Genomic DNA, 27,333 nt, shown 5'->3' on the forward strand with positions numbered 1-27,333 from the left:
AAAATTGGTATAATGCTCTAAAAAAATACACTGTGTTTAAAATGGTACTTAACTCATGCTTTTAAAATGCTTTTGTAGGACTTGGAATTCCTGAGTTAATAGTGCTTGATTATTTTAATTTTTCTTAGTTTTGAGAGATCCTGTGACTTGATACAGTCTGCTGTAAATTACATTTATCAGTAGATATTCTGGCATTTTTTTCTTTGCTGTAGAGATCTCAAAAAACAATTAATGTATACTGCTAACATTTAAAATGTGTGTAGCAGTGTGACCAGGAGGTGGTGCTAAAACATTTAGTAAGTTATTTTCACTGTACTGTTTCCAATTTTTGACCTTTTAAATTGTAATCAGATGATTATCACTTTTAACTATCTTCTGATTTGCTTTGAAGTCATAATTTATGTAGAGTAGTTCATCATGAATGTATTGACGAAAGCAGTGCTTACAGCATCAGAAATGGTCTTTACTTCATAGATGGATAATTTTTTCTTATATACTTGAAACATACAAAAAGTACAAAAGCAGTGCAATGTGATTGTACTAGGAAAATAGTATTTGTGTAAGAGAAGTTTGAGGGAAAAATAATCATGCAGGCAAAATCGATTGACAGTGTGCTCTTAAGAGGGGCAATATAAGCTTGCTGTTGACATTACTACTTCTCCCCCATCTCCAATTTAACAAAGATTCAGCTTTCATCTTTGCATTCTTGCTATGTGTCTTTGTTATGGAAATACAGTGAATTGAGACTGGATTATCCTGGTTGTAGTTAAAGTAGAAAGTTATAGTAGTTATGGTATATAGCTGTAGTTTCCCCCAGAAGAAAAATTCACTGTGTATATCATCAGTGCAGTCCTGCATAGTCTACTTTGATATTTGTTTTCCTGATTATAGCATCTGAAGAAATGAAAATATTGAAAAGTGCAACAAGAAAAACACTTCTATGGCTGAAAACTGCATGTAACTTAACCTCCTGCAACGTATTTCTACATAGTGAATTATTTTTAGTGTGGTAAACTCTTGAGACGAGGTTGGTCTTTTATTCATATTGCATGAGAACTCTTATTTGGCTTCTCACTACAACTTAGGTTTTCAGTTTATGGGAAACATTATGCAAATTTACTAAAATCAGAATTCATGTTTCAAAAGTATACAAATTATGTAGGATACTATAACTGTCTTTCAAATTAACTGCAGTTTTCTAGGGTACAGTATAACACCTTAGCACCAGTTCTCCATAACACCTCAAACCAGTTATTTCTTAAAATCTAAGTGTGTGTGTATATATATATATATATATATAAATATATATATATATATATGTACAGATTTAGGTCGATTAAACAATTCATTAATATTTTGAAAGTCAGAATGAAATATTTCTGCTTTTCCTTAGTATTAGAGTACTGGAGTATCTTTCAGGTCCTGAAAATATCTGCTACATATTCCTCCTGTTGCCTTTTTTGTACTACTTATCCAACAAAACACATCAGATTGCTAAACAAAAACCAGCCGTGGAGAAAGTGATATTTTGTAATTACTCATTATGGGAGTGCAGATCTGTGATTTGTAAGACCTCAGCTGTAAGGCAAGGCCTTACAATCCATACTCTTTTTCTCATGATCCTTCTGGCAGACTCCAGTATACCTCACATGATGTGCAATTTCTGGTTAAGTGGGCCACTGAACTTCCTTCTGTAGTGAGGCAGATTGTGTGTCATTATTGGTATGGGTAATCAGAACAAAAAAAATGTCTTGAATTGCCCTGAAAACATTCACCTTAATGTTCTTTCACAAATTGTCCTGTACATACAAATTTGCTTGATGAGTTGCAGGCTTAACATTCATATAATTATGGGAAAGGAACTGAGATTGGAGTGAGCTCTACCCAGTGCTGTGCATGTATACTAAATATTCAGAATTATGAAGGGGCACTTGAGAAAGGGAGGAAGAAAGAGAGCAAAGCTTCCCAATAGCAAAATGCATTATTCAAATTCCTTTTTGATGGCTTTAGTTAACAAACATTTAAAAAGGCAATTAACCCATATTCCTACTCCACTTCAGTTATTTTAAATGTTAGAAACACAGGATTTTCTGCCCTTAATCATTAGTTGACATTCTTTGGCATCTTTGCCAGGGCTTTACTGTCACTTTAGACTTAAACTTCCCTTTTTATGTCTGATTTGACCCTTCCTTTTGTAAGTCTTCTGAACTTAATACTTGTCTTGACTCTCTAGTGTCTGGAGCACTTGTCTAAACAGTGCAAGTTTTGTATTAGGATAGTAACCAAAATGATTAATTTGAAGCTGTGAGTTCTTTTTCTGTTGTAGTTTTTTCAGTCCAAAATGACAGGCTGGACATCTTGAGACCTTTAACCACCTTTCTGCTGTTGTTTCATTGATTTGTAAGAACCAAGAGGAACCAAAAACTGAATAAATAAAAAGGAGAACCAGAAATTTTAGCCAGTGGATTTAGTGCTTTGCTGGGTAACAGAAAACCTCTAGTTCCATATATTGCATGAAGATTAAATCCTTTTTTTGTCCCACTTACTTATTCAAGCCTCAATCTTCTCAGGGCTGTCCTGTCTATTTATTTCAGATGAACATCCTACCTACTTGTCTATGGTACCTAATGGACCTTGTCACTCCTACTCCTAACTATCTTGTTTGTCTTGAGTGTTTTGAGACTTTGTGTATGTATGTATATATATACAGTGCAAATATATGCACTGTATAATATACATATATGTGCAGATGTGTATACCCTTATACAGATAAATACTCATGCATATATGTTGTTGAATATTGTGTGATAATTAAACAGTACATAACTGGACATGATTAATCAGTAATGGAGCTTGTGATGGATAGTGCCTGCCTGTTGTCTTTGCAGCAATTAAAAAGTGGGAATGTAAAATACCCCCACGCATTCACAAAAACATCTAGTAAGTGTTGACAGTACACTGGTAATGCAAGAACAGCATAGAGTCATCTAGGAAGAGGGCTTGCTTTCTTTTGGCATTAAACAATTTAAATTGGTTATCTGCAGATGTGTTGCACAGTCAGTTTCTTTAGATATTGCTATGTGAGTCGAGTATTCTTCCTCAAGTTTATATTTTCTTGATAGAATTAAGAGTGAGGTAATAATACTATGTTAAGTTGCTACAGACTAAATGTGACAGCTCTTCTGGCTTCAACCTTGAACAGGCAGAAGAAGTCTTCTGGATTAGAAATCAGTAATGACCAAAGTAATTAAAGCTCAGCATCTAAACCAAGAAATGTTTAAGAGAATATCTTGATGCACTTATGTGTATTTTGTTCTTGAACATTTTCTTGCGTTCAATGAAAGGGATTTTGGGGGCTCATGAGAGTCTGTATGAATTATCTTGATGGCATCACAGAACACTGCACAATTGCCCACCACCATTGTGTTTTGTTTTTTTTTTGTGGTTTTTTTTCTTAAACCTCTTAAACCTTCACACAATCACAGAATCGTAAGAGTTGTAAGGGACTTCTAGAGCTCATCTAGTCCAACTCTCCCACTAAAGCAGGATCACCTGGAGCACATTACACAGGACTCCATCCAGGCAGGTGGATGCAACTTGTTGAATATTGGAGTGAAGGTTTACATTCTGGAAAACCTCAGTTCTTATATTTACTTGAGTAACTTTTGAAAAGCAGTTCTGTTACCAATTTGATTGCACTTGAGCCTTCTACTTCTCATTCTGTTTGATGTCATTGCAAGTTACAGTAGAATTTTGAAGTGAGTGTGTAACAATTCAAATATTTTATCTTGCATTGTGATTACTACATTGTTTTAATGATAAAACAGCATTAATAAATGAATATTTAAATCTCTTCTATTTATACAAAGGTTATTGAAATATTACACTTTCTATTTCTTAGATCTGCTAGCACTATTTATCAAGTACTATTGCTTCTAGATATCTAACAATATGATGTGTGCTGTTCCTTCCTTTCCATCACCTTGGGATGTACTCTGGATTTCACTGCTACTAAAACTATACAAGAGTAAAAGATATAGGCAATAATGACTTAAACAGTTTAAAATGATCTTATTATGAGTTGCTCTGTAACTTTATCTACTACTGTATATTGTCATGATTATTATGGCATCAGTGAGTAAATTTACTTCTGTTTTTAACTCTTAGCATTGCGTCTAAATTAAAACCTTATGTCAATGTTGTATGCATAGAAAAGTTCAGGTGAAGGAATTATCTTTAGCTGCTGTGATTCAGTCAATAGATTTGTTTTTTAGGTTTTTGCTTGGTGTTAAGCCTGTGTTTTCTTTTGTTTAATCACATTGCACTGAAAATAATGATAATTCTTGCTAGAGAAGAATTCTCTTCTGCATTTCTTATGCCTGCTCTCAGCAAATACTTGCAGCCAGTCATATAAATTTTTTAGGACAGAAGGGACTGTAGTACTCAATTTGGCTTCCTACATAATACAAGCTATAGATCTTTTCTGTATTAATTCTTGACTGAAATCTCATAGTATTTCTTTTTTTAGTCTTCTGTTCTGAAAGCCCTTCATAATTGGTGGCCGAGATGATCTGAGGGAACACTAAAAACTGAACTGATAATTTTTGCACTTTCTACTTTTTCACTGGAAACCTCTGAGAAGGATAGTCTTTGATACTATAGTTCTAAAACTGAATATTTCCCTTCTGGTAATATTTTCCATTTCTTAACATGGTGTTTCTGTATACAGATTCCAAACCATAATGGATTTCTAATTCAATGTTTATTTTTGCCATTTGGTTAAAAAGGTGCCATCCTGTAATTCAGGAATTTTCTTTCTTTGAGACATAATGTTATTCCATCCTCGCTTTTCCAACTGAAGTAGAAAGTACAGAGTAAGCAGCCTTGTTCCTTTTATCTAGGTGAGCTTAAATGTGATATAATGATAAGAAATTAGCTTTAGAATGTATAACCTCTTGGAAACCCCCCCTTGGTAATCTGGAGTTCAGTGTAGGCCACCCTACTCCAAGTAGCACCTCCACAGCTTAACCTTTAGTACTCCATCTCCTTTTCTTTTAAGTAATTTTGCTCAATCAAGAGTTTTTGAATGAACAGCTGTTACTTAAATCAGAGTCTTATTTACTTTTGTTGCTGAAAAGTTGTGCCTTTGCTGTTCAAGTTCAATAACTAAAAATTTAGTTCAACTTAAATGAGAAGAAAACCTTTGAAGGATTTTTCTTTTGCATTGCTTTGTAGGCAATATTTTTAGCTGTGTGTGCTTTGAACTATTTAATAATTAATTTTATATTGATCTGTTTTGAATTTTGGAAATGAATTTTAAAAGCTGTGAGTCATAGAGAAAATGCATAGAGAAAGGATAGAGAAATGTGGATATTTAAATAGTGCTCATCTACTATGAGCATCAGTTAAATGGAAGTTTTGTATTAGATAATATATTTTTTCTAATATGTATTATCTGCTGTATAAAAAGAATGTTGCTGTTTCCTAGAACTTGAGGGAAGTCTTGAAGACAAAAATGTTATGAAGCAGTTAAATAGGAGATGCATGCAATTCTCCTTGTCTTGCTAATGATTTAGAAATAAAGCATATTGCAAGTGTCCGTGGCTGCTTTCCTTAAATGCTCTCATTTGTTTAAAAGGAAAAAATCATCTGTATGTTTGAGATTTGTAACTTGAAAAAGCAAATTACTATGAATCTGCAGGGCATTTCCTCCTTTGGAGGGATAACAGTCCTGAATGTGTGTTGTTTTGCTTTGTTTTGTTTGATAGAATGATATGACAGCAGTCCGGCTACAGTGGGGAGAAATTCTTATGCCACTGCTAAAGAAGTACAAGTTGAACATAACATGGGGTGATCAGGATCTATTGAACATAATGTTTTTTCACAATCCAGGTAAGTCCATGTTAATTTGAAGTCTAACATGAGAAACTTCTTTTCTTCAATGTTAAAAAAATCCAGGAATAGACTCTTTTAGCAGATTTTTTCAATTAAAGCATTCAGAGGACTTTTCACTTCTTCCATTTCCTGAAAGTGTTTTAGAGACCTTATTGGAGCTTGCTAAAGTGTAATTAGCTGTTAAGTTGCAAAAAAAAAAACCCAACCCAATACAGAAATTTATGAAGAAGCCTTAAGAAAAAAAAGAGAAGATTAATATATTTGCTGAAAAAAATTTGATATTTAATCCAGAGTTCTCATTTTTCTGCACAGAAAGTCTGTATGTCTTTCCTTGCCAATGGAATTATCGGCCTGACCACTGCATCTATGGAAGCAATTGTAAAGAAGCTGAAGAAGAAGGTATATTTATTCTTCATGGAAACAGAGGTGTTTACCATGATGATAAACAACCAACTTTTAGGGCTGTCTATGAAGCAATAAAAAATGTAAGTATTTTCAGCATTGTATTTGTACAGACTTATTTTAAATGTATTTTTGTCTGCAGTGTAGCATGTATTTTGTAAACTTTGTTGTTCCCTACCCTGATTGCAACAAACTATTTTTTTCTCTTGATTAGTATTTCATCAGTTTTTCATTTACTGCTTGGATAGAATTCCAGTGTGTTCCTTTTGTAATGGGCACATTTTGAAATATGTTGTAAACTAGGTCTAGGTTAGGATTCTAAAACATTGCCTATAGTTATCAGTGTCTATTTAAAGGGCTTTATTCCCCTTCCTTTTATAAATTCATCTAGTAAAGTGTTTGAGTATTTGGAGGTCACCAGAATCATAATTTTTCTGCTGATTTTAAAATGCAGGAAAACCTCCTCCTTCTTCCCAAAATTTGTATGTATTTACTGCAGCATTTTAATGTTTGATTGTAGCTAGATTTCGCTTGCAGAAATTTTTTTTATGCTGTTTTGATCTTTTATACAAATTGAGTGTACTAATATGTTGCTGGTCCTTTAAGTACTAAGCACAATGACTTCTTTTCATTCTGCAAATAAGTCATCTAATAAACTATTTATCACCACATCAGTATACTCACTGAAGAGCTGTAAAATTTAGCACTGATGCACATTTTAATGTAGCAGGCTATTGTGTGTATAACCTTCAAAAATCAATAGTATATTTTAATGGTGCTTTATTACATGTTGTCGTATGGATATAAAAGTGAAGAAAAGTGCTTGTGGGGGCCTGAGAATACATTGCAGGGAAAGTGAATGTGTTTCCATAAAAATACGATTTCTTTGTTTCCTATGAGCATTGTCAAAAACAGAAGAAAAAATTATTTCTTTTTATTTATGATCCCATTTGTTTTATGAGAATGTCAGAGAAAGTATGTAAGACACTGCTGATTCAGTGGTAATAAGATGAACAAAATTACATTGCTTTGAAATGCTGGTTTAGTTTACCATTTGTTTATAAAAAATATTGCACTGTTGAATTAGTGACTTCTTTATTTCATGTCCCTGTTAAACATCAAATATGTCTGATGATATTTCATTTTAATGAAATTTCAATGGTACTACTTCTCATTCTGTTGTTTCATTAAAATTTGATAAGAATTGTATTCCTTAAGTTGTATGTCATTCAAGAAAGTTAGTGTTCAACAAACAACCAGAAATAATTTTAGATCTGTTAATTTTTGATTTAATGAGGTAATTATAAACTTCTCCCTGTCAGAATATATGCTTTTGCTTACCTTTAAAAAAAACAACAAAAAAACAAACAACCCTCTTGCTTGTTAGGCTTATTAGAGAATATTTCTGTAATGTAGAGGTGTTTTTCTAAATTGCATTCAGAAGATTTGATGAAACATTTGATGAACCCATGGAAAGCAAAAACAATGTTTAGAGGTGTTTTTATAAAACTCAAATACCTCTGAATAATGCCACTATTCCATGCTGACCTTACATCTTCTTTTCTTAACCTCTTTACAGTATTCATTTGGAGATGATATGGTTCGTTCCCTGTTGCAGCCCCTAGAACTGGAATTACAGAAAACCATGCATACATACTGTGGAAGAGTGTACAAAGTGTTCATAAAACAGCTAGCAAAAAGCATAAGAGACTTTTATGCCAGAAGATCCAGGGGAAGGTGATTTTTTTTTTTCATACTCCAAGATGTTAGATCAAGAGACTTGAGTTTACATACTGGTCAAAAGGTGCAAAAATTTTAGTATGTTTGGAATTGTCTCTTCATGTGCCCAGCTAAAGTTTACTAGCATACATAAAAATGAAGAAAATACTCATCTAATGAAGAACAGGAACTTTTTTCTGCAAAGGTGTCTTTTTGCTCCCTTGAAGTTTGATCACTGCTAATGTTTGTCTTGGATGCAATGATTTGGGTGTTACTGGCTTCTAAGGTCAGTCTGCATAATTCAGTTATCTAATGATCAATTGAACAAGGAAAAAATGAAGAAGGCTCTGTTTGGGAGTGTACCTCATATATTGTCTAAAATTCTGTTAAACTGTGAATGTAGCAATAACTGAGTCAGCAGCACTAACCTCACTTTAAAGTGTGAGTCTTTATGTAAACAAAGTTGTTTACAAGTGCAGAAAATACTCTGTTTTCAAAGAAATGTGATATCATCACTGACAATCTGTATGTGCCTTTATGTTCATCTCTTAGATATTGAAGTACTGTTTTGACAATCTCGTTTCACTTATCTTAGATGTAAACTGCACACTATAAATATGATTTTCTGAGAAGTGAATAACTAGTATGTGATACTAGTTTTCTTTGTAGATATACAGAATTTATTCTGCTGTAATAGACAGCACTTGTTTCAGAGCAGGATTGAGGTGTTTTTTTTTAGCAAAAATTCAGTATGAAGTTGTCTGTCTTACAATACCTTTTTTTAAATTACATGTTTTTGCAGCTTTATAGGGCATTTTGGAGGTAGGGGGAAAAAACCCAAACCAACAGTGGAAAGCTGTTGCTGTTGTATTTCCTTACTAAGAATGATTACCTGATAATTATTATAGAGTATTTAGTACCTAAAATTGAAAAGCTGTAATAAGAGTTCTGATGCTTCATCGGACCATGTATTAGAAGGGTTTCTTAAAGACTATATATCCTATGATCATATTTTTTTAACAACATGGCTTTAAAATAGTTTTGGGGCAGACCCTCAACTACATGAATACATTAGGTGTGATAGTGAATAGCAGGTAAGGATTAGGCTTTCTTTAGTTTCCATATTTCTGTTTATGTAATGCAAACTTCTTTGTGGAGAAAAACATGAAGAAGGCTGAGTTCTAGTGTTACGGTAAAAGTCTATTTAATCTTGCATGGTATGAAATGTATTTGTAAAGTATATTTGAACTTGGATAACTTGTCTTAACTGAGATGAAGTCTTCATAAAATGAGATTTTGCATTCCAGAAAAGTTCCTGTGTGTTGAAAATGGAGGATCCATTCACTGACTGGCACCTTCATCCCAGCCCCATTTAAGATGCTTAATTTTTGTGACTGTTTCTTTGTCAAAGACAGGCTGGCTCTGACTCCCAGATCCGTGTAAGCTGGACGAATGCTTTAGCAGTAGAAAATCCCACTGCATTATAAGCAGGGTTTATATTCTGCTCCTTACCTCCCTGCTGGCTCGGGGTATAAACATCTGTGAGGGAAACTAGAAAGCAGTCTGTCTGTCTGACATGTTGTTGCCATCTCTTTTTCTTGCTGTGTAACCTTTTGAAGTCTGAAAATCTAAAAATGTGTATGAAGGTGAATACTGTTATTGACTGATTTTACAATATGCAATACATTATTTTTTTACATAAATACTGATTTTTATATCAATCTGTCTCCAGCTTTTTTTTTCCTACTTGTACTGTGTTGTTGTATTTAACATTTGTTTGGCCTGCTTTTTGTGTTTGTCTTTGCAGAACCTTTCAGTTTTTCATTGATTTATAGTATGCATGTGAAGATACTGCTTAAAACCCAATGAGCCATTTTAGAAGAAAGTGTAATTTGAACGATAAACTGCAACTTTTCCATTTAGATTTTAGGTTTTGTGGTGGGTTAACAAAAAGGGTTGATGCTGAAGTGGATAGGAGTTCTTACTTTATGCTTATTTCAAGAGATGGTGGCAGCGTGTTACAAATAGAATCCACTGCCTTTAGTTTTTATTAATGTAAACTTAAGCTGTTCACCTCAATTATCCATTCCCAAGTGGCACTCGTAAACATTTTGGAAAATGTAAAAAACAGCAAGTGCATAGTAACTTCCATGAGGAAAATATCTCTCCAGGGTTTTTTTTGCTTTGAGTAAATTTTTAGTTTTATCTAAATCCCTGTTTTAAATTTAGAAAGAAGTGCTACCTTTGAAAACAAATCTGATTTGCAAAGAGAACCTTTGGAGGTTGTCAGAAGACTGGAAGACCAAGTAGTGTGACCAATTATCATGCCAAACATTCCAGTATCCATAAAACCTTGTGGTGATATGCACATAACTGTAGAAGCTTGCATCTAGCCTGTGAATCTTCTTTGCTGTCTCGTTTTACAAACATTACTTTTTTTTCAGAATTGGTAACTAGCAAAATAGGACCTGACAAATTACAGAACTTTAGAAATCCCATTTTTACTGATGTATTTATAATAAAATTATTTAATGCTAATAGAAGTGTAAAGTTGCATAGAAAAACGTAAACATCAAGAAATGTACACTCAGGTTAAATTAACCTAAGTATGTCTTCCTCCTGCTTGGTTTGTGTCTGTATCACAGTAACATTGTTCTGTCTCCATTTAAAGGAATCACAGCCTCATGGTAGAAGAGATCTCTTTGAGGATGTTATCTTATTAGTATGAAGTTGTATCTCTGTATATATTATGAAAGCTTATCTTGTCATGAGACTGACACATCCTTATGTATGGTACTTGTACTTCTGCCTGCTTCTAAGGCTGTGTAAGGCTTATGAATATGGCTTTCCAGTTATTTCTAGTTTTAGTTCTGCCAAAATTTAGAGTGAAGGTGACGTTTAATGGCAGTTGAATTGGGTTTGGTAAGCTCTTGATTTAAAATTAGGTTAAGAATAGAGGTTCAGAAGAAAAATATTAATTTATTTTTCCTTATTCTGATTTTAAACGGATTTAAAAGCAACATACAGTTGCCTTTTGCTTGTTTTGACTTCCCAAATTATAGTTCGCACCTAGGTGGCATTGAAAGGAAAAAAAAAGGCAATGTCATGGTGGGAGGAAGGAGGGATCTGGGTCTGCCTGGGATGCTTAGAAACAGACCATGTAGGAGGCAAATCTCTAGGTGTAAATGAATTGTCCATATGTGAATTATTGGATGAATTGAATAAAAATAGGAGTGAAGCACTGCTGGTTATTTACATTTATGGATGTGATGGTATTTGTGGTGGATTAAATAGGTTGAAGCTAAGGAAAAGAGTCAGTCTATACTTTTTTAGCTTATCTGTTAGAAAACACTAGGCTTGTTTTTCCCTTCCTGGTTTATAAAGGTGCCTGCAGACACATGGACATATCTAGACTTTCCAGTTCACTGAAGTCGTAATTTGTTTTTAATTGTCTAATTTATGTTTTAAATTAAAAGATTTTCACCTATCAGGCAGGCTTAACACTATCCATTTGCTGACTATATAATTTTTTTTATTGGGTTGGGTGGAATACTGCTGTATAATTTTACAGACTCTGAATCATAGAATGGTTAGGGTTGTAAGAGACCTTAAAGATCATAAAGTTCCAACCCCCTGCATGAGCAAGGATACCTCCCACTAGACCAGGCTGCACAAGGCCTCAACTTAAATGAATGTGTAGGCTCTTTGTGTCTCCATTTATTATTTTTTTTTTAAATAAATAACCCATTGTGAATAATTATGAATTTTATATTCTGTCCTGTGATATCTTATAGGACTGCCATAACTGTTATGTCTTCCCTGTCAACTTCATTGCTTTTTGAATGGATGGTATCAGGTATAGTTCCAGTAATTTTGTGTTGTTGAGACCTGTAATGTGGAATTATGGCTTTTTCTTGATCAGCAGGAAGTGGGTTGTTTTTGTAGCATAGACAGTGGAACTATGAAGTAATGGAGAGCTGCTTCTCATAACCTTGGATCTCGGAACAGATCTTACATGTATCTTATGCTGCTGTCAGTTTGAACACTACTTTTAGAAACATTTAAAAGTGGTGTCATAACTTGTAATTTTCAAAAGGAACTTTGAGAATTTTTTGGTGTTATTTCTAAAGCCTGGATATCTGCAGTTCTATTTCTCTTTTTACTTCAGTTCTGTCCAGCTGAATTTATCTATATACTCATAATCTCATATACTCATTTATCTATATATTCATAATTTAATGAAATTTAATTCTTAAACTGCACAAAAACCAGCCAAGTTATTTGCTCAGTTTGCCCAGCAAGTCAAATTTTAAAAAAGTAAACACTAGTGTTTGTGTGTGCTTGCAGCCCAGAAAGCCAACTGTATCCTGGGCTGCATCAAAAAACGTGGCCAGCATGTTGAGGGAGGTGCTTCTCCCCTTTTACTCTGCTCTTGTGGGACCCCATCTGGGGTCAGGTGGGGTCTCAGGGCACCTATTTCAGCTTTGCATCGAGCTCTGGGGTCCTCAGAACAAGAAGGACATGGGGCACTTGGAGCAAGTTCAAAGAAAAGCCAGGAAGATGATCAGAGAGCTGGGGCACCTCTCCTAAGAAGAGAAGCTGAGAGAATCGGCACTGTTCATCCTGTAGAAGAGAGGGCTCTGCAGATATCTTAGAGCAGCCTTCCAGGACCTGAAAGGGGCCAGAGGAAAGCTGGAGAGGGACTTTTTACAAGGGTGTGTAGTGATATGATGGAAGGGAATGGCTTCAATCTGAAAGGGAGTAGATTTAGGTTGGACACTAGGGAAAAGTTCTGCTTTGTGATGAGATTCTTGCACAGGTTTCCTAGAGAAGTTGTGGCTGCCCCCTCCCTGGACGTGTTCAGGGCCAGGTTGGATGGGGCTTTGAGCAACCTGGTCTGGTGGGAGGTGTCCCTACTCATGCAGGGGGGTTGGAACTAGATGATCTTTAAAGTCCCTTCCAACTCAAACCCTTCTACAACCTTCTACAATTGTGTAATATTATTAAAATTAATTGTTGTTTGATCCAAGTTTAGCTCTACAGAGAAATATTTGCCACTGGTTTTCTCTGTTTAACTACCAAATGTTAAATAATGCAGGATAATTTTCTGTAGAAAGGAAGGTTGCCTCACACTTGCTTTGTATTCCTAGTTGGCTACTAGAAAATATTACTCACATTTAAAAACAGATGTTTGCAGAGGCAGGAGTGAATTTTCCACTTCAGGACGTAAGGAGAAAATGTAATTTAAAAATAGTTCTCAAAATCTCTCTCTAGTAACCACTTAGTGGATCTATATAAGAAGAGCTTGTCCTCCAAGGTTGTCATAAAATTTAAGATTTATGGTTCTCCAATGCATTTTTAAGCCTTTGTGGGCCCATTACAATTTTAAGTTTCTTGAAGGATATTTAGTAATTGGAAATCTTTGTGTAGAAGGATTTCAGTTGCCTCTCTTCAGTTTTGCAGTTGCATTATGCACAGCTGCATTCAGATCTTTAGAGAGTCCTCACTTAAGCTGATGAATGTGCATCTTCCTGTATATTTGCTAGCAAATGTCTAAAAGGCTTCTTTTCTCTTGTCTCCCCCTTTTCCCTGTATAGTTCTTAAAAGATGGTCACTGAGCTCTTCTTTAATTTGGATGCTTATAAAAATTCCAGCACATACTATACAGGTCTCTGTGCAGAAACCTCTAATTAAAGAGGACCTGTATTCCTAATGGGGTTGGATTTTTTTTTTCTTTATAGATTGCTCTTTGAGTTTGTTTGGGTAGAAGGAAATTTTTCAGTCGTTAGTTTCCTTTAGTTTTTATCTGGTAGTTTCTTCCCAGAATCAATTAATACTATAAATATCCTCTCTGATGACGGATGTTTGGCTGCTGTCTGTCAACTCTGTTCCTTTAATCAAAGCAGTGACTGTCACTTCTTGATCTGGCATCCCATATCTGGGCACTGCCTTATTAGTTGTACAAACCAGGGACCTAATCTGTTTCCACTTTTAAATGTCCATCTTTTTTAGTTTCCAGCTGGACCACTAGGGATAAAATGGTGAGGTAACAAGGAGTGCAGAATTTCTCACAACAGAAGCTAGAGAACTGCAGATTTCTGAAATACAGTTAACTATTTTGAAATAAGATTCTATCCTTGAGTCTAATTTCTGATTTGGTAGGTGTAAGGATTAGCAGCATCCTTTTTTCAGTCAAATCATTTGCCTTTTCCTGTATCATCCCCTTATGTAGAGAGATAGGCAGGTATCTCTTAAAAGACTGGTTCCTTGTTTACTGTGATCTCCAAAAAAAAAAAAAAAAAAAAAAAAATAAAAAGGAACTGTAAGTCCTAACTGTAGATTATTAGTACCATCCTATCTAAACTCTGAAAACTGTAATAGTTGCCCATGCTGCTAGTTAGTAATGGTGGTTTTAGTGGTTTTTCTAATATTGTGTTGGAAGGGAAGGGTAAAAGATGCAGTTACTTCTGTGTCCTTTTTAGCTCCTTCCCTGCTGGCTTTAGAATTCTGTGATGCTTAAAAAACCCATGAAAACCCAGCTTTCTGCATTTGGGTCAAAGCCACAGAAGAATAAACTTGATATCTTCTCCTGACACATTAACAAGTGTGTCAAGACAGTTTCCTTGTCCTGTTTAGCAAAACAGGTCTGCAAGAGCAGGGCTTGTCAGCTTTGGTGTAGTTTGCTTCTGTTTTAAGAGTGCCAAACATTACATTCCCAAAGTAAGTCTGTTGGAAGCCTGTAAGATTTATAATCTAAGTCTACAGTCTTTAAGATTTAGGACTGCTTTTCAAAGTACTTGTTGAACTAATAATCTCACTCAAAATCCCCTTTCTTCTTTCTGTGCTCTTTTCCACAGTAATTTTTAGATCTGTTTGTCTTTTTAGAGCAAATAAAAAATTTAGGAGTTTGAATAAATGTCCCCTTGAATCCCAGCAGAATTTTGAAGAAGGAAGAAGGACTGTGGAGTTTGTTTGCTAGTGATCATTTCTGCACTTCAGACTTCTGTTAGGCAAACATGGAACTTACCTGTGGCTTCTTCACTGCTCAGAGAAGTGCTAATTTAATTTCCTCCCTGATTTCTAGCATCAAAGACTGATTTCTAAGAATGCTTTTTGTGTGTTCCTAAATGGCCTTTCTATTTTACCTAGTTTGTATTAAATTATTAAACCATCTGAGATGAACAATTTATTAGAACAGCCTAATGTATTTTCTACCTCCTTCATATTCTCTGAGGTCACTTTCTTCTTTTGGATCATTTAATATCATATCCTCATTCTCAGCATTATAATCTAGGTACAACACATTCTTTTTTTCTTTTATGTCTGTCTTCTGAATCTTAATATTCTGCCAGTCATTTGTGTACACGTTCTGCTAGAGCAATTCATATCAAGTCAGTCTGCAATATTTAGGGCATGGCTTTTCTTAGGCTTTCAAGAAAATGAAAGCACAATGCTAAGTTTTAACTCATGATTTAAGAATAGGAAATTAAATTTAATTAAAGCTGGTGTTTGAGCCGTATAATGCTAACCTGTGTCTCTGAGCAGCTGGTGCCTGGCAAACACTCAGCTTGTCTGTTGTATATCATGAAACTTCAGGTATGATGTCACTGGCACACAAGATATTTTTCTATCTTTTATTGTTTTACATTTTTATGCAATGATTAGTGTTATCCAAGGTGAATTGAGGTTGCAAATCTAAATCAAAGAAATAAAAGCCACTTTTGTTTCCCAGGGTGTTATATACCATACTTATAATTTGATTTGATATTTTTCACTAGTAGAGTGGGTAAACTTGATGGAATTTGGTTTACTGCCTGTCAGGAGCACTCATCTTTCCTCCATGCTGTTCCTGGCTTGCCTCCTTTATCCACTACCCCTCTGGTCTCCCTGCTCCCTGTGTCCTCCAGGAACTGGCATCACTCCATCTGTCCTCATGATAATTTTTCTGGCTCTTGGTGTCTGCTAACACCCATTTGACTATGTTGTTTCAGCCACTAGGTACACACTTCCACAAGTGGGCTGTTCACTGTGAGAAACGAAGGGTGCTGGTTGAAACCAAAAGGGTGCCCTGGTGTGGTCGTGCTGCTTTCTCCCCAGTGGTCTGGGCACGTAAGTGTGTTCTTGGCCCAAAGTCATCCCTAAGCAGTTTTTTGGCTGTTGCTCTGGGAATAAACTTAGTTTTCCTTTTAGATTTATGTAAACTGTTGCAAAATTTTTATCTTTATTGCTCTCTAGAGATAAAAGGCTTTTTATAGAGATGTGCTTCAGGAAGAAAGCTTGTCTGATGAAGCTGTTAAAATTAAACAGGTGATCTGAGCCTTTCTTTTGCCTAAGGCAGGCAGGCTCAGCTGGGCTTTGGAGAACAGCATCAACAAAAGCTGAGCCAGGGCACCCGGTGTGCACGAGGGGCTTGGTCTCTGCCCTGTTCCTCCAGGAGCTGGACAACCTCTGAGGGAAAAAAAAGTCTTCAATCACTTCTTCTTCCTCTGCACGTAGAAAAAGAGAAAACTGAGGACTTCAGAAAGGCCAAACAAAGTTTTAGAAGGATTACAGAATGCGAGAGAGCACACAGGATGCAAAATGGTTCTAGCTGAAAAATTAATGTCAGCAAATAGCCTATTTGAATGCACAGGGTTTTAAGTAGTACCTGCTTCACTGGTCCATAAGAACAATAAATTAAACCAGCAAAAATAAGTAATGGTAGGATATTACTTAAAAGGTAGATCAATATCGTATTTTTGCAGCAATCCCATTTGCCTACCTTGGTCTTTCTTTGACCAGAAGATACAATTAATGAAAATGGATTTGGCTTGAAGTGTAAATTGTTAACAGTTTGTGATTTTAAGATGAAACACCTAGAGAGAAATTGCTCTATTTTTTTGTGTTTTAGACCTCAGTGTCTAAATTAATTAGATGTTACTTTGTTAATGTACACTTGTCTATTAGCTCACTTGCAAGAACTTTCGTACTTTCGTACTAAAAGTATTTTTGTATTTTAAGAGTCTTAAGGTTGAATTAATACCTTTTTGCATAGTTCCTGTATTCTGAGGATACCACATCCTGAAGTGTAAGGCAGTAATAACTTCTAGATGCAAAAATCCAATTGCTTTGAAATGAGAATCACTGTAGAACAGACACATTATCCCCTTAGAGGCGGATGGTGAAAATTGACTCTGAAAATATGTAATTTTTGTCTTCTCTCTGAAAATATGTAATTTTTAAGGACTAGATTATATGGTGCATTTGGCCTGCTACTAGTCTTCCTTTTCATTCAAGTTAAGACTCTTTGAGGATGTAAACTTTTTTGTCTTGGTATCAGCAAAGTGAGTGTCCATTACTCTAACCAGCACTGTAAAGCAGAGCTCTGACACAGTTCTGTCTGGGTACCCATTGGCATGTTTGAGAACATCAGAGGAGACAAACTTGTGTTTCTTAAACAGAACCACTTAGCAGTATTGTGCCCAACTGAAATCAATACCAGCTGCTTCAAAATAACTACATAAGCACAAAGGAAATATCCAGTCTATAACAAGAAAGACAAATACAGACCTTCTGTCCACCTGTAGAAAACCTCAAAAATCTCTCCCTAATTAGTTTTACTCCTAAAAGCAAAAGTTGCAGCAGCTCCTTGAAGTCTACAAGGGATTTTGCTGTTGCTATTGATTTAATATGAGAGTGCTGGAATACTGTAGCAATGGATGGCAGAATAAAGCACCAATAAATCGATTAATAGAGTTTAGCCTTGGGGTGTGTGTTAGTTCATCTAGCCTCGTCTGTCATATATCACAAGCCATTAAATTTCTCCCTGCTACCTCTGTACTGAACCCAATAATTTATTTGACTAAATCACACCTTGTGTCCAGCTAAATCATACCTTTCTGAGAGATGTCCAGTTCTGGTTTGAAGGCATGAAGAGGGAAAATATGTTCCTTTGCCATTTATTGCAATGGCTCATCATTCTCACAGTGACAAGTGCCCTGTCAGTGACAAGGATGCCCTGTCTCTCATTTGAATTTCTCTGGCATAAGTTTCCAGCCACTCATTTTTTTTTATACCTCTACTCTAGGGTAAAGAGCTCCTTAATATCCTGCAGTTTCTCTTCATAGAGATACTTGGATGTTGTAATGAAATCACTACTCAGTTTCTTTTGGGCAAGCTGAAGAGATTGATCTCACGAGCTTTCTCATATTACAACATCTGTAATTCAAAGTTTGTGGCTCTTTTTTTTCAGAGTCCTCCTGAAAAAAATTTTATCAATTTTCCAGGGTCCTCCTTAAAAGTATGGGCCCAGGACAGTTTACAGGATTTCAGTATAGTTTAAAGACTTACTAATTGTAATACATAGCTAAAATTATTCTAGTCCTATCTGAATTTATACATTGAATGCCTGGATTAGCTTACTTTCCATTCCTGGGATAAGATCTACATTCCTCAATGTGGTGGTGTTTGTCTTTGGTAAAAATGAGCTCAGCCTGATGAAACTGATGTCATTATCCCTGTTTTTCATCTTGCCAGATATTGTTGTCTGCAAACTTTTTCAGCCACGATTTTATATTTACTGCCAGATCATTAGTAGTGTTGTGTCCATTATAATGTCACTGGAAACAGCTCATTTTACCTGTTGAAAGTAGCCAGTTAGTCTTGCAAGATTTTGATGTTTCTCTTTTCTCTCTGCACAGTATCTTTTCAACTTAATGGAACAAAAAATATTTTCCAGAATAAAGACCACATTTGTTTGACAAACCACACTGATTTCTTCTGATTGCAGCATTTTCTTTTAATTCTTATCTAGCTAATTGTATTGCAACTTTTGTCATTATTTTTGGGTGGGCATAGTCTCATAGTAGTCTGAATACAAGCGACTTAGTATTTTGAAGAATACTAAAATTATTTAGGTTGTCTTCTGGATTTTTCTGGGAATGCTAGGATTTACAGGAACTAGTAGCAGCAGCACTCCTCAGGAAATTGTTTCCTGTTTTCCTACTGTGAATTGTCTAGATCATCTGATTTTGAAATATTTATATCTGTTCAATGTTTGTTTAGCTCTCTTCTGATTTGCTAATGGACAAGAAAGTATTTCAGCATCCTCATGTGACGCAAACATCTTTTATTTCTGAATGCAGGAGACTTAATTGAATGTTTTTTCATTATCAACATTCTAATCAGTGGTGAAACAAATTTTACTTCTTTTGTTCTTAATTTATTCCAAAAATCTCAGTATTGTAGTCTCAATCCTTCATTCTGTCAGCTGCAGGGATTTCTTTTTTTTCTTCTCCAGATGTAGTATTTGCAATATAACATTATGGTAATTCCTACATAATTTAGGCAGTTCTAATTTTTACCTTTTGTTATCTTTATTGTGCTGAAATTTAATTTCACATCATCCTCTTTGTGCCACGCTGGAAGATGATTGTCTGCCAGATGGAGCTCTGCACAGAGCTGGCATGTCTGCTGTTCCTTTCTGCATCTTTTTACCTCCAGGTCTGGCAAAACTTTCATGAACTGTTCCAGAAGATAATGCCTTTGCTTCCAGTCTTTGACATTGTGTGTTCACACAGAGAATACAGAGCAGGCCAACTGAGTTGGTATAGAAGATTTCCTCCAGGATAATCAGCAGATCCCAAGCCTGCTTGAGTCAGTGGGCAGGAGGAAGGGAGATGTGAATGGGGGTGTGTGGAAAGAAGCACTGCTCAGTAGTTGGTCCTTTCAAGTCAGCTCACACTGATAAGTGCAGATACCATGATAGCACCTTGAGAAAATGTGCTGGAGATGTGTTCAAGTCTCACAACTTGTCAAAAAGATTTCCTTGAGGCTCCTGCTGCGAGGTTCAGAGAGGCTTTAGTATTCTATTAAGCCAAACAAAAAATGACCGTCCCCTTCCTGAGTCATCTTTTTTTTTTTTTTTTTTTTATGGTAGAAATTACCAGTACATGTGTGGGATCATCAATAAAAAGGCACTAGGAAAAAGAACACAGCTTCTGTGTTTTAGTTGCCTGATTGAACATAAGCATGACAGAAAAATTCTGAGACCTGAATGACTGATGCTGGCAAATGCTGTACCCACTTGTCGTGGATGTAAAATAGGTGGTAAACAGTAAGAAGAAACACATCTTGAAGTCTAAACAGCAGAGCCATAATACAGCAATAGTCAAATATTAGGAATAGTATCAACAGCTCCTTAGAATTTCTAAAAATTCACAGAATAGCTGAGACTGGAATGGACTTCTGGAGGTCAGCTGCATCTGATCCAATCCTCCCTGCTCAAGCAGGGCCACACAGAGCTGGTTGGCCAAGATGGCTTGTGTATACCTCCAAGGTTTAAGGCCCTACAACCTCCCTGGCCAACCTATGCCAGTGCTTGGTCACCCCCAGTAAAAAAAGTGTTTCCTCATGTTCAGAAGAAACCTCCTGTGTTTCAGTTTGTGTCTGTTGTCTCATTTAAAAATTTTTGAGAAACCATAAATTCTTCAGAGAGCATAAATTATGCCCATTCCCTTCAGACTGTTGCAAGGAAAAAACGTTGCAGGCCAGGCCTGTACCTGCTTTGGAACAGAGTTTGTGTCTTGCAATATATTTTTTCCTAAAAGTTAACAGTCTAATTATGATGTCTCAGCAAACTACTAGGAAATAAACAGATGATGAACTTTGGGGCCATGGAGATATTTTTCCCACGTCAGTGTTTCTACAGCCACTGAAAGGTGGTGTTGGTCTGAGAGTTCTGGCTGATTGTGATTTATGGTTACATTTACTTTTGCTTCTCAGTTACCATTTTTTATTCTGGCTGCCCCAGTTTCCATTTGCCAAAATAATTTTGATCAGAAGGCCTTTATGTAGATATTGTATGATTAAAATAAAAAGTTTGAACTTCAGAAGCTGGTATAAGACCCTACAATCTTTCATTTCTGGGAAGTAATCCATGTAGCCCAACAAAATCAATTAGGAAGTTTCCAGAAGGGTTTTTTTTTTTTTTTTTTTTCCCTTGTGCTCTATGTGTGCTCTTTTCAGTACTGGCAGGCAGCAGCTGGAACAACTCTCTGCCAAACTGTCACAGTCAAGATGTGAATTCACTTTCAGCATCGTGGAAACAGCATTCACCACTTCCCAACTACTGTCTTGTGATCCAGGGCTGAATAGAAGCTTGTACCAAGTAAGCTGTGGAAATAAACATCATCCCTCTTTTCAGCTGGTTGAAAGAAAGTAAATGTCAAGGCCATATAAGGGATTTATTGAGGAAGTAGATGAAAGAAGCTGAAATGGAAAACTAAAAGTCAACAATGAAATTAATGACTTGAAGTCATCTTTATCCTGAAAAATTCTTGATGATGCAAAAATCAGTAAAATTCGTGCCATTTGTCTTATTAGTCATGCTCTTCTGGTCAGCTGAACTCTTTAAAATTAGCTCCCTTCAGTCACCTAGAAACCCAGCATGTTTGATTGCTCATACATCAACATTTGCAGTTAAATGTCCTCAAAATACAAGCAGAGTGGAAGGCTCTCCCTTAGCCTTAGGGATAATCCAACTCAGTTGTGCCTCTGGGGTATTTTCTTTGAGACAGTGAATCTCTGGACATCACGTGTCTGGATCCAAGCCCTGCTGTCAGCAATTACCTTCTGGGCAACCTTTATGGTTTACACTGTCAGACCAATGAATTGTGACACAATATTCTAAAGATAATTTTCCACATGAGGGTAACCTCATATCAGTTTCTCTGATGACTACAGCACCACTATTCTCACCATGAACTTGCATGTGGATAGTAGAGCAGAAGGAAGATTTCTTAGAAGTTACTGTCTAATCTTCACAGAGCACTTTGCATAATTACCTTCAACATCTGCCCACTGACCTTGCTTTCAGTGTTTGTCTGGGCCTGTGTTGGCAGCTTCTCCCACCAGGGCAAAAATTACACCATGTGCAGGAAGAACGAGATGCTTAAAGGTCTCAGTCATAGCATGGGTTTATTCTTGGCACAGGGTGAATGGGACTACAAAGAGCAAATAGACTGTGAAAAACATCTATCAAGGGATGAACTGTCTTCCTCTTTCATCATTTAAAGGACTCTACTGAAAGAGGTGGAAATGCTTGTAAGGTACTTGAAGGAAAGGCACTTCTCAACAAGAGATAACCACTTCACCACAGGCTACTTTTCTTCTGGTCATTTTTCTTCTCATCACAGATTTTCTTTGCAGCTGAGATTGGGGACTTCTTTCTGACATCAGAATGTACCTGAAAAAGGGAATTGTTGACAAAAGCAAGACTTGTTAAAACTGAGCAAGCAGATACCTATGTTATAGAATAGCACAAGGTCTAGTTACTGTAGTCCTCCCTCACTGTTTCCTGTCCTGAGCTTGCTAAGGAGATTGTAGAAGTAGTTTAGGGGTGGATTAAATGTTGTTTTCCCTCTGGCACAATCAGGAGTTCTGTTTTCCCCAGCACCTGCCCCGTGAGAGCCATTGCTTTCTAGAAGTCCCTCACCATGTGTCCCCCATGTGTGAGGCAGAGTTACCAGCCCTGGACCTAGGGGTTTGATGTGAAACTCCAGCAAATGGTGGCTGTGGAAAGTTGAGGGTCCCTGAATCCTGATGACTTTAGGAGGAGGCAGTGGTACCCAAGCCCATGGTCCTACTTATTGGTCCACCAGATGCTTGAAGACATCCTTGGGAGGTCTCGCATCACAACAAAGTTTTATTCCATGCCATTCTTTTTTCATCTGCAGATTACAATAAAAGACAGTAGGGATTTATTACATTGGAAGATGTAGCATTTATACTGTGCCAGCAATACCTATTGGGGTCTCTTGGTCTGTTGTCAGTCAAGCTGGCTTGCTTTGTAACAGCTTCTGCTATGGCTATCTTGCTGCTTTGAATAGTGGGGTTTATTTGCTGTGTGTTTTTCAGTAATGAAGTAGCTGAAAATCACCTTTATTACTTCCTTTAAAAGTAACTAATATTTTGATACCCTAGGGCTTGGAGTCAATGGTTTTAAATCAATATTTTCTATGCGGAGTTATTGTTTATCTCCACCCTACACTCTGCAGGCTGAAAATCAATGGGGTACGTTTGTGAATTGGGATAGGGAAAGAATTACATTTTATGCTCTTTCGGGAAATGCACAAAATTAAGGAAATTAAGTGGCACTCTTCTCAATAAAATCTCTAGTTAAACTAACACTGTTTTCTTCTTAAATATCTCTTGGGCACTAATTGAAAAGGAAACAAGAGTTTTATTTTTCAGGACGTGGTGAAATCTTGAGCAGCAATTAAAGTACAGAATGTTTTGGCAGTCTTTAATAATGTAATTGGTTCCATGGACAGGAAGAGTTCACAAACTGCTTTGCATTTCTTTTGCATTTGCTCTTAATTTTAAGAGACCATTATTACTTGCAGTCAGCTAGGAGCCCTAGATTCAGCAGCATCTCAGGGGAAAGAGAACTCAACAGGGCAACTTTAATAGCATCAGATGTTTGTTTATCTCAGACTTTCTATTTTACTTTCTAAACTTGCTATATTGAGTACTACTACCAACTGTGCTTTTTCATCTACATTTTTAAGAGAAGTTAGCTGGTCTGAAATTGAGTTTTCTAAGAGAATGCATACTGATTTTACATAACATTAATTTCTGTTGTTTCATGAAATTAACACATTCCTGTGGGCTGGACTAAAACAGAAGGACCATGCACGTGTTTTTGGTGCCCAAAGCCTTCTCTTTATTTTGTTAAAGAAGGTTTTCACAGTGATTTTTTTCCTCTGGAAACATCTGGTAAAATGGTGTCCATTCACAGATACAAACTGGGGAAAATGGAAACAACAGTGATTCAACAGCTACAAGAAATAAGATGTTTCTAACCCTCTCAAACCTCTGTATCTGTAGAATGAACTGACTTATAATATTTTGATTTGGTTACTGGAAGAAATGAAAAAATTTTAATCCAGATGTTTTCATCCCAAACTGGTGTGAAGGGTCATGATGCTGCATTTCTCTGGGGAAGAAGACTGGCTTTTCCTGAATTCTCTCTGGAATTTAATGAGAACAGTGAAGGTGCCCTATGAAGGGGGAGAGAGAGAAGGGCCCTGGAATGTTCTGCTTCCTTCATATGTTGGGGGTCCCAGTTTTAGGGTGAAATCTGCCTGCTTTTGGTGGACTTCTTTTTTTCTAGTTATCTTTGCTGCAACCACTCACAGCTTACCTGCCAGGGTAAAATCCAGATGTTAGTCTCCCCTGGGCTGTGTATCTTAGACAGCCATTCTTTTCAGTCTCATCTCTGGATTTAACTGCACATTCTCTTTTCCCTACTGATTGCCTTAAGGTGATGCAGACCAAGCTACTTCTGTGGTGGGCTGCTCCCCTTAAGACTTTCAGAGGTGGTCCCTCACCTTTAAACATCCTCATTGCTTGCCACCTCTCTGACCCATTTACACCTGTGGCTTCTCCAGTGTGCTCTGTGCATGGCTGCAGCCTCAGCACTACCCCTGTACCTGCTGCCCTCTTGCTCAGGTCACCCCAATGGGAGCATTTTTGCTGTGCCCCAACCTCACTCAGAGCATCAGAGGCTGTGATGGGGGCTGCAAACCCTCCTGGCTGCTGCCATCCCCTCTGCTTCTCATTTGCTGCAGCCTCCCCTGGTGTGTTGCCATCAGCCTAGCTCTTTATGGCAAAAGACAGCTTTTTACTGCTTTCTGTTATTTCAGCTGCTGAGCATCAATTCTGTGTGAGAATAAACACCCTGTAAAAAAACAAACAAAACTTGACAATGCAGTAGCCCACGCTGCTGCAAATGAATGGTAATGGCACAAAAGCAGCTCCATCCAAACTGGGATGGTGATCACAGCTCCATCCTGTGAAGGGTTGCCTCCAGACCAGCCTGGGAATACTGGGTCATTCTGGGGGTTTGTTCTGTTGCTTTTTTAAAGTGGACCAGACTGTGAGTTTTAGATCTCTTTGGGCTATTATTAGAGCTGCCAGGCTTGGTAATGATTGATACAAAATAAGTTATGCGAGAAGCTCTAATTTCTTATTTACAGAGGTCTGTCGAAGGACCCAGACAGTGACAAAGTAGAGCTTTTCCCTCTGTGAGTTGGAGTCAAGTGCTTTGTATTTCTTCTGGCTGGTCAATGCAATAAACTACCATGAAGGATGTGATTTAGTGCTTAGTCAAAACAAAACATTTCTACCGCTCTTAGGAGTAGGGAAAGGTTGAATCAGCCTTTCTCAGGATCACTGAAACCAAACTAAGGGAGCTGCAGGGCTGAATATCACCTTCCTTTTCCTCTATGTTACAGAGATGTGAGAGAAGCAGAGCTGTGTTGCTATGAAACTTATATATGAGCTTATATGTTGGCTTGTATATAAAAGCTCCCATGTCCAGTGGTTCTGCAACTCAGGGGACTTGTGAGGTGCAAACTGGCAGCACATCTGGCTGCCTGCTGCTGGCAGCGTGGCTGGGTGAGAAGCAGAGGGCTGGAAATTTGCCTCCACTGTGAATTTAAGTACAAGGCAGAGTGTTTGCTATGGATTTCTTCAGCTTTTCACAGGCAATTTCATTTTCTTAATCCTGATAGCAAAATACTAATAGTTAAACAAACTGGCTTGGCACAGGTTGTGTTTTCAGGGAGTTTCTGCATCTGCCCTTCAAGTCACACTTTCTGCTCTGCCAGGTGATGAGGTCAGGCAAGCATTGACTTGGATGATGCCAGGAGTTCTGGCCATCAGTCCAGGTGTACTGTACCTTGGCTTCTTGTGCAGGGTGGGTAGACAAATGACATTCTGCAGTTTTGCAGTTCTGATTCTGGAGCTTTCCTCACTCAGACTGATGGATTACTGATTGCTAAGAGCTAATGGCCTGGAAGCATCTCTGAGTAGCCTGTGCATTTATGATTTATCTCTGGATTCATCTGCTAATAAAGGACCTATGACTACTGTTTCTTAATCTGTCTGAAAGTGTAACACTCCTCGGGTTTATTTTCTGCAAGTCTGACCAGCCTGGTCCAACCACAACCTGTGAGCTCCTCTACTGCAGTTGCTCTTCTAGCCTGAAGGTCCTGAGCTGCTGCCAGCAAGGAAGTCACACGAAGTAGCAGCCTTCTGCTTCCTTTCCCTGCTTCAGACAGAACTGAACCACTGCTCTCCTCTTTCTAACCCCAAGGGAATTTCAACTCAGTGTTTTAGGAACTCTGACAATGGCTCTGATAATTTTGCATGAATACTAATGTCATCCCTAACCAGTATCACTGATACTGTTGTGTATGTTTTTTTTGGTGGATCAGTGCTAAATTAGAGAGCAATTAGACAAGAAGCATTAGAGACTGAGATCCATCATACTGATTCCCCAGGAAACCGTAGTTTTAAATCTTTTTCAAGCTGTAAAAGTCTTGGACTGGAGTCCATTCTCTGGCTGCATCTGTTCTGGCTGTATATCTACACAAATCAGAGGAGTTGATTAGCAAGCCTGTGAGCCCATGCACAGCCTCACTGTCACTGTCCCCCTGCTTGGTTTCAGCCTATGCCTCCAGCCCCCAGCGTGGCCACCATCATCTGTGCCCTTGCAGTTAATTCCAGAAAGAAACAAAAGGTCTGGTCCCTTTTATGTTTTAGTAGAGATAAAAGCTCTGATGGAGTTATTGGCTTGCTGGCATAAAGATTTTCCTTAGTGCCAGGCTCCCAAAAGTTAAATAAATGGCAAAATGGTCAAATGTTGAGTCATTAAGAAAAGATGGAACATTTTGTGCCATGTTCTTAGAACAGATTATTTGCAGTTTTATGTTCTGCTTTACAAGTAGAAATGTTCTTGCCTTATGCTGGGATACAACAAAAAGATTCTGGTCTCATATCTGGGAGAGCACCAGGGGAGTCAGTTCACCGACTGGGACTTGGGGACAGCTGAGGGTTCACCCATTGGCATGTCCCATGCCCATCACCAATAACCTGTGCCAAGGCAAGAGAGAAAAGGAGTCTCTTGCTTAAAACAAGAAAGTTCAGCTGCCCTGGTGTAGTTTTGAGCCTTAATCATGTGTAGATAAGTTGGCTGTGAGTTTGGCAACTGAACCCAACCTGGAAGCTCTTTGGCACTAGTGTTAGTTGTGTCACCTGTGTGACCTTGCAAATGAAGACTGAAACAAAGAGAAAGTGTTAAGTATTTAATCTTTCTCAGCACCAGCCATTAGCCTTTTTTCTTTTCTAGACAGCTTTCTTATTGTTTATAATCCTTTTTGATTTGTGACTTTATCCTTTTCTGATATAGCTGCTATATTTATGTTGTTTTCTTTAACTTTCTGTTATCCCTAATAATTTACTCTGGTTTTCACTGTCTGTACACTTATTTGA

General features: G+C 37.1%; 1 protein-coding gene across 3 annotated transcripts in view; it reads left to right on the forward strand.

The window, feature by feature from the left end:
- The window catches only part of GXYLT1 (glucoside xylosyltransferase 1), a 29,619-nt gene extending 19,882 nt beyond the window's left edge, over positions 1-9,737 (forward strand). For all 3 annotated transcript variants that reach the window (XM_071733594.1, XM_071733595.1, XM_071733596.1), the window contains 3 exons: positions 5,769-5,892; positions 6,208-6,380; positions 7,877-9,737. In XM_071733594.1, coding sequence (XP_071589695.1) covers positions 5,769-5,892; positions 6,208-6,380; positions 7,877-8,038 — 459 coding nt within the window. In that variant the 3' untranslated portion in view covers positions 8,039-9,737. The remainder of the gene's footprint in view (positions 1-5,768; positions 5,893-6,207; positions 6,381-7,876) is intronic.
- The last annotated feature ends 17,596 nt before the right edge of the window (positions 9,738-27,333 follow it).

The sequence above is a fragment of the Heliangelus exortis genome, chromosome 1 (assembly GCF_036169615.1).
Source record: "Heliangelus exortis chromosome 1, bHelExo1.hap1, whole genome shotgun sequence".
In the NCBI taxonomy this organism is placed as follows: Eukaryota; Metazoa; Chordata; class Aves; order Apodiformes; family Trochilidae; genus Heliangelus; species Heliangelus exortis.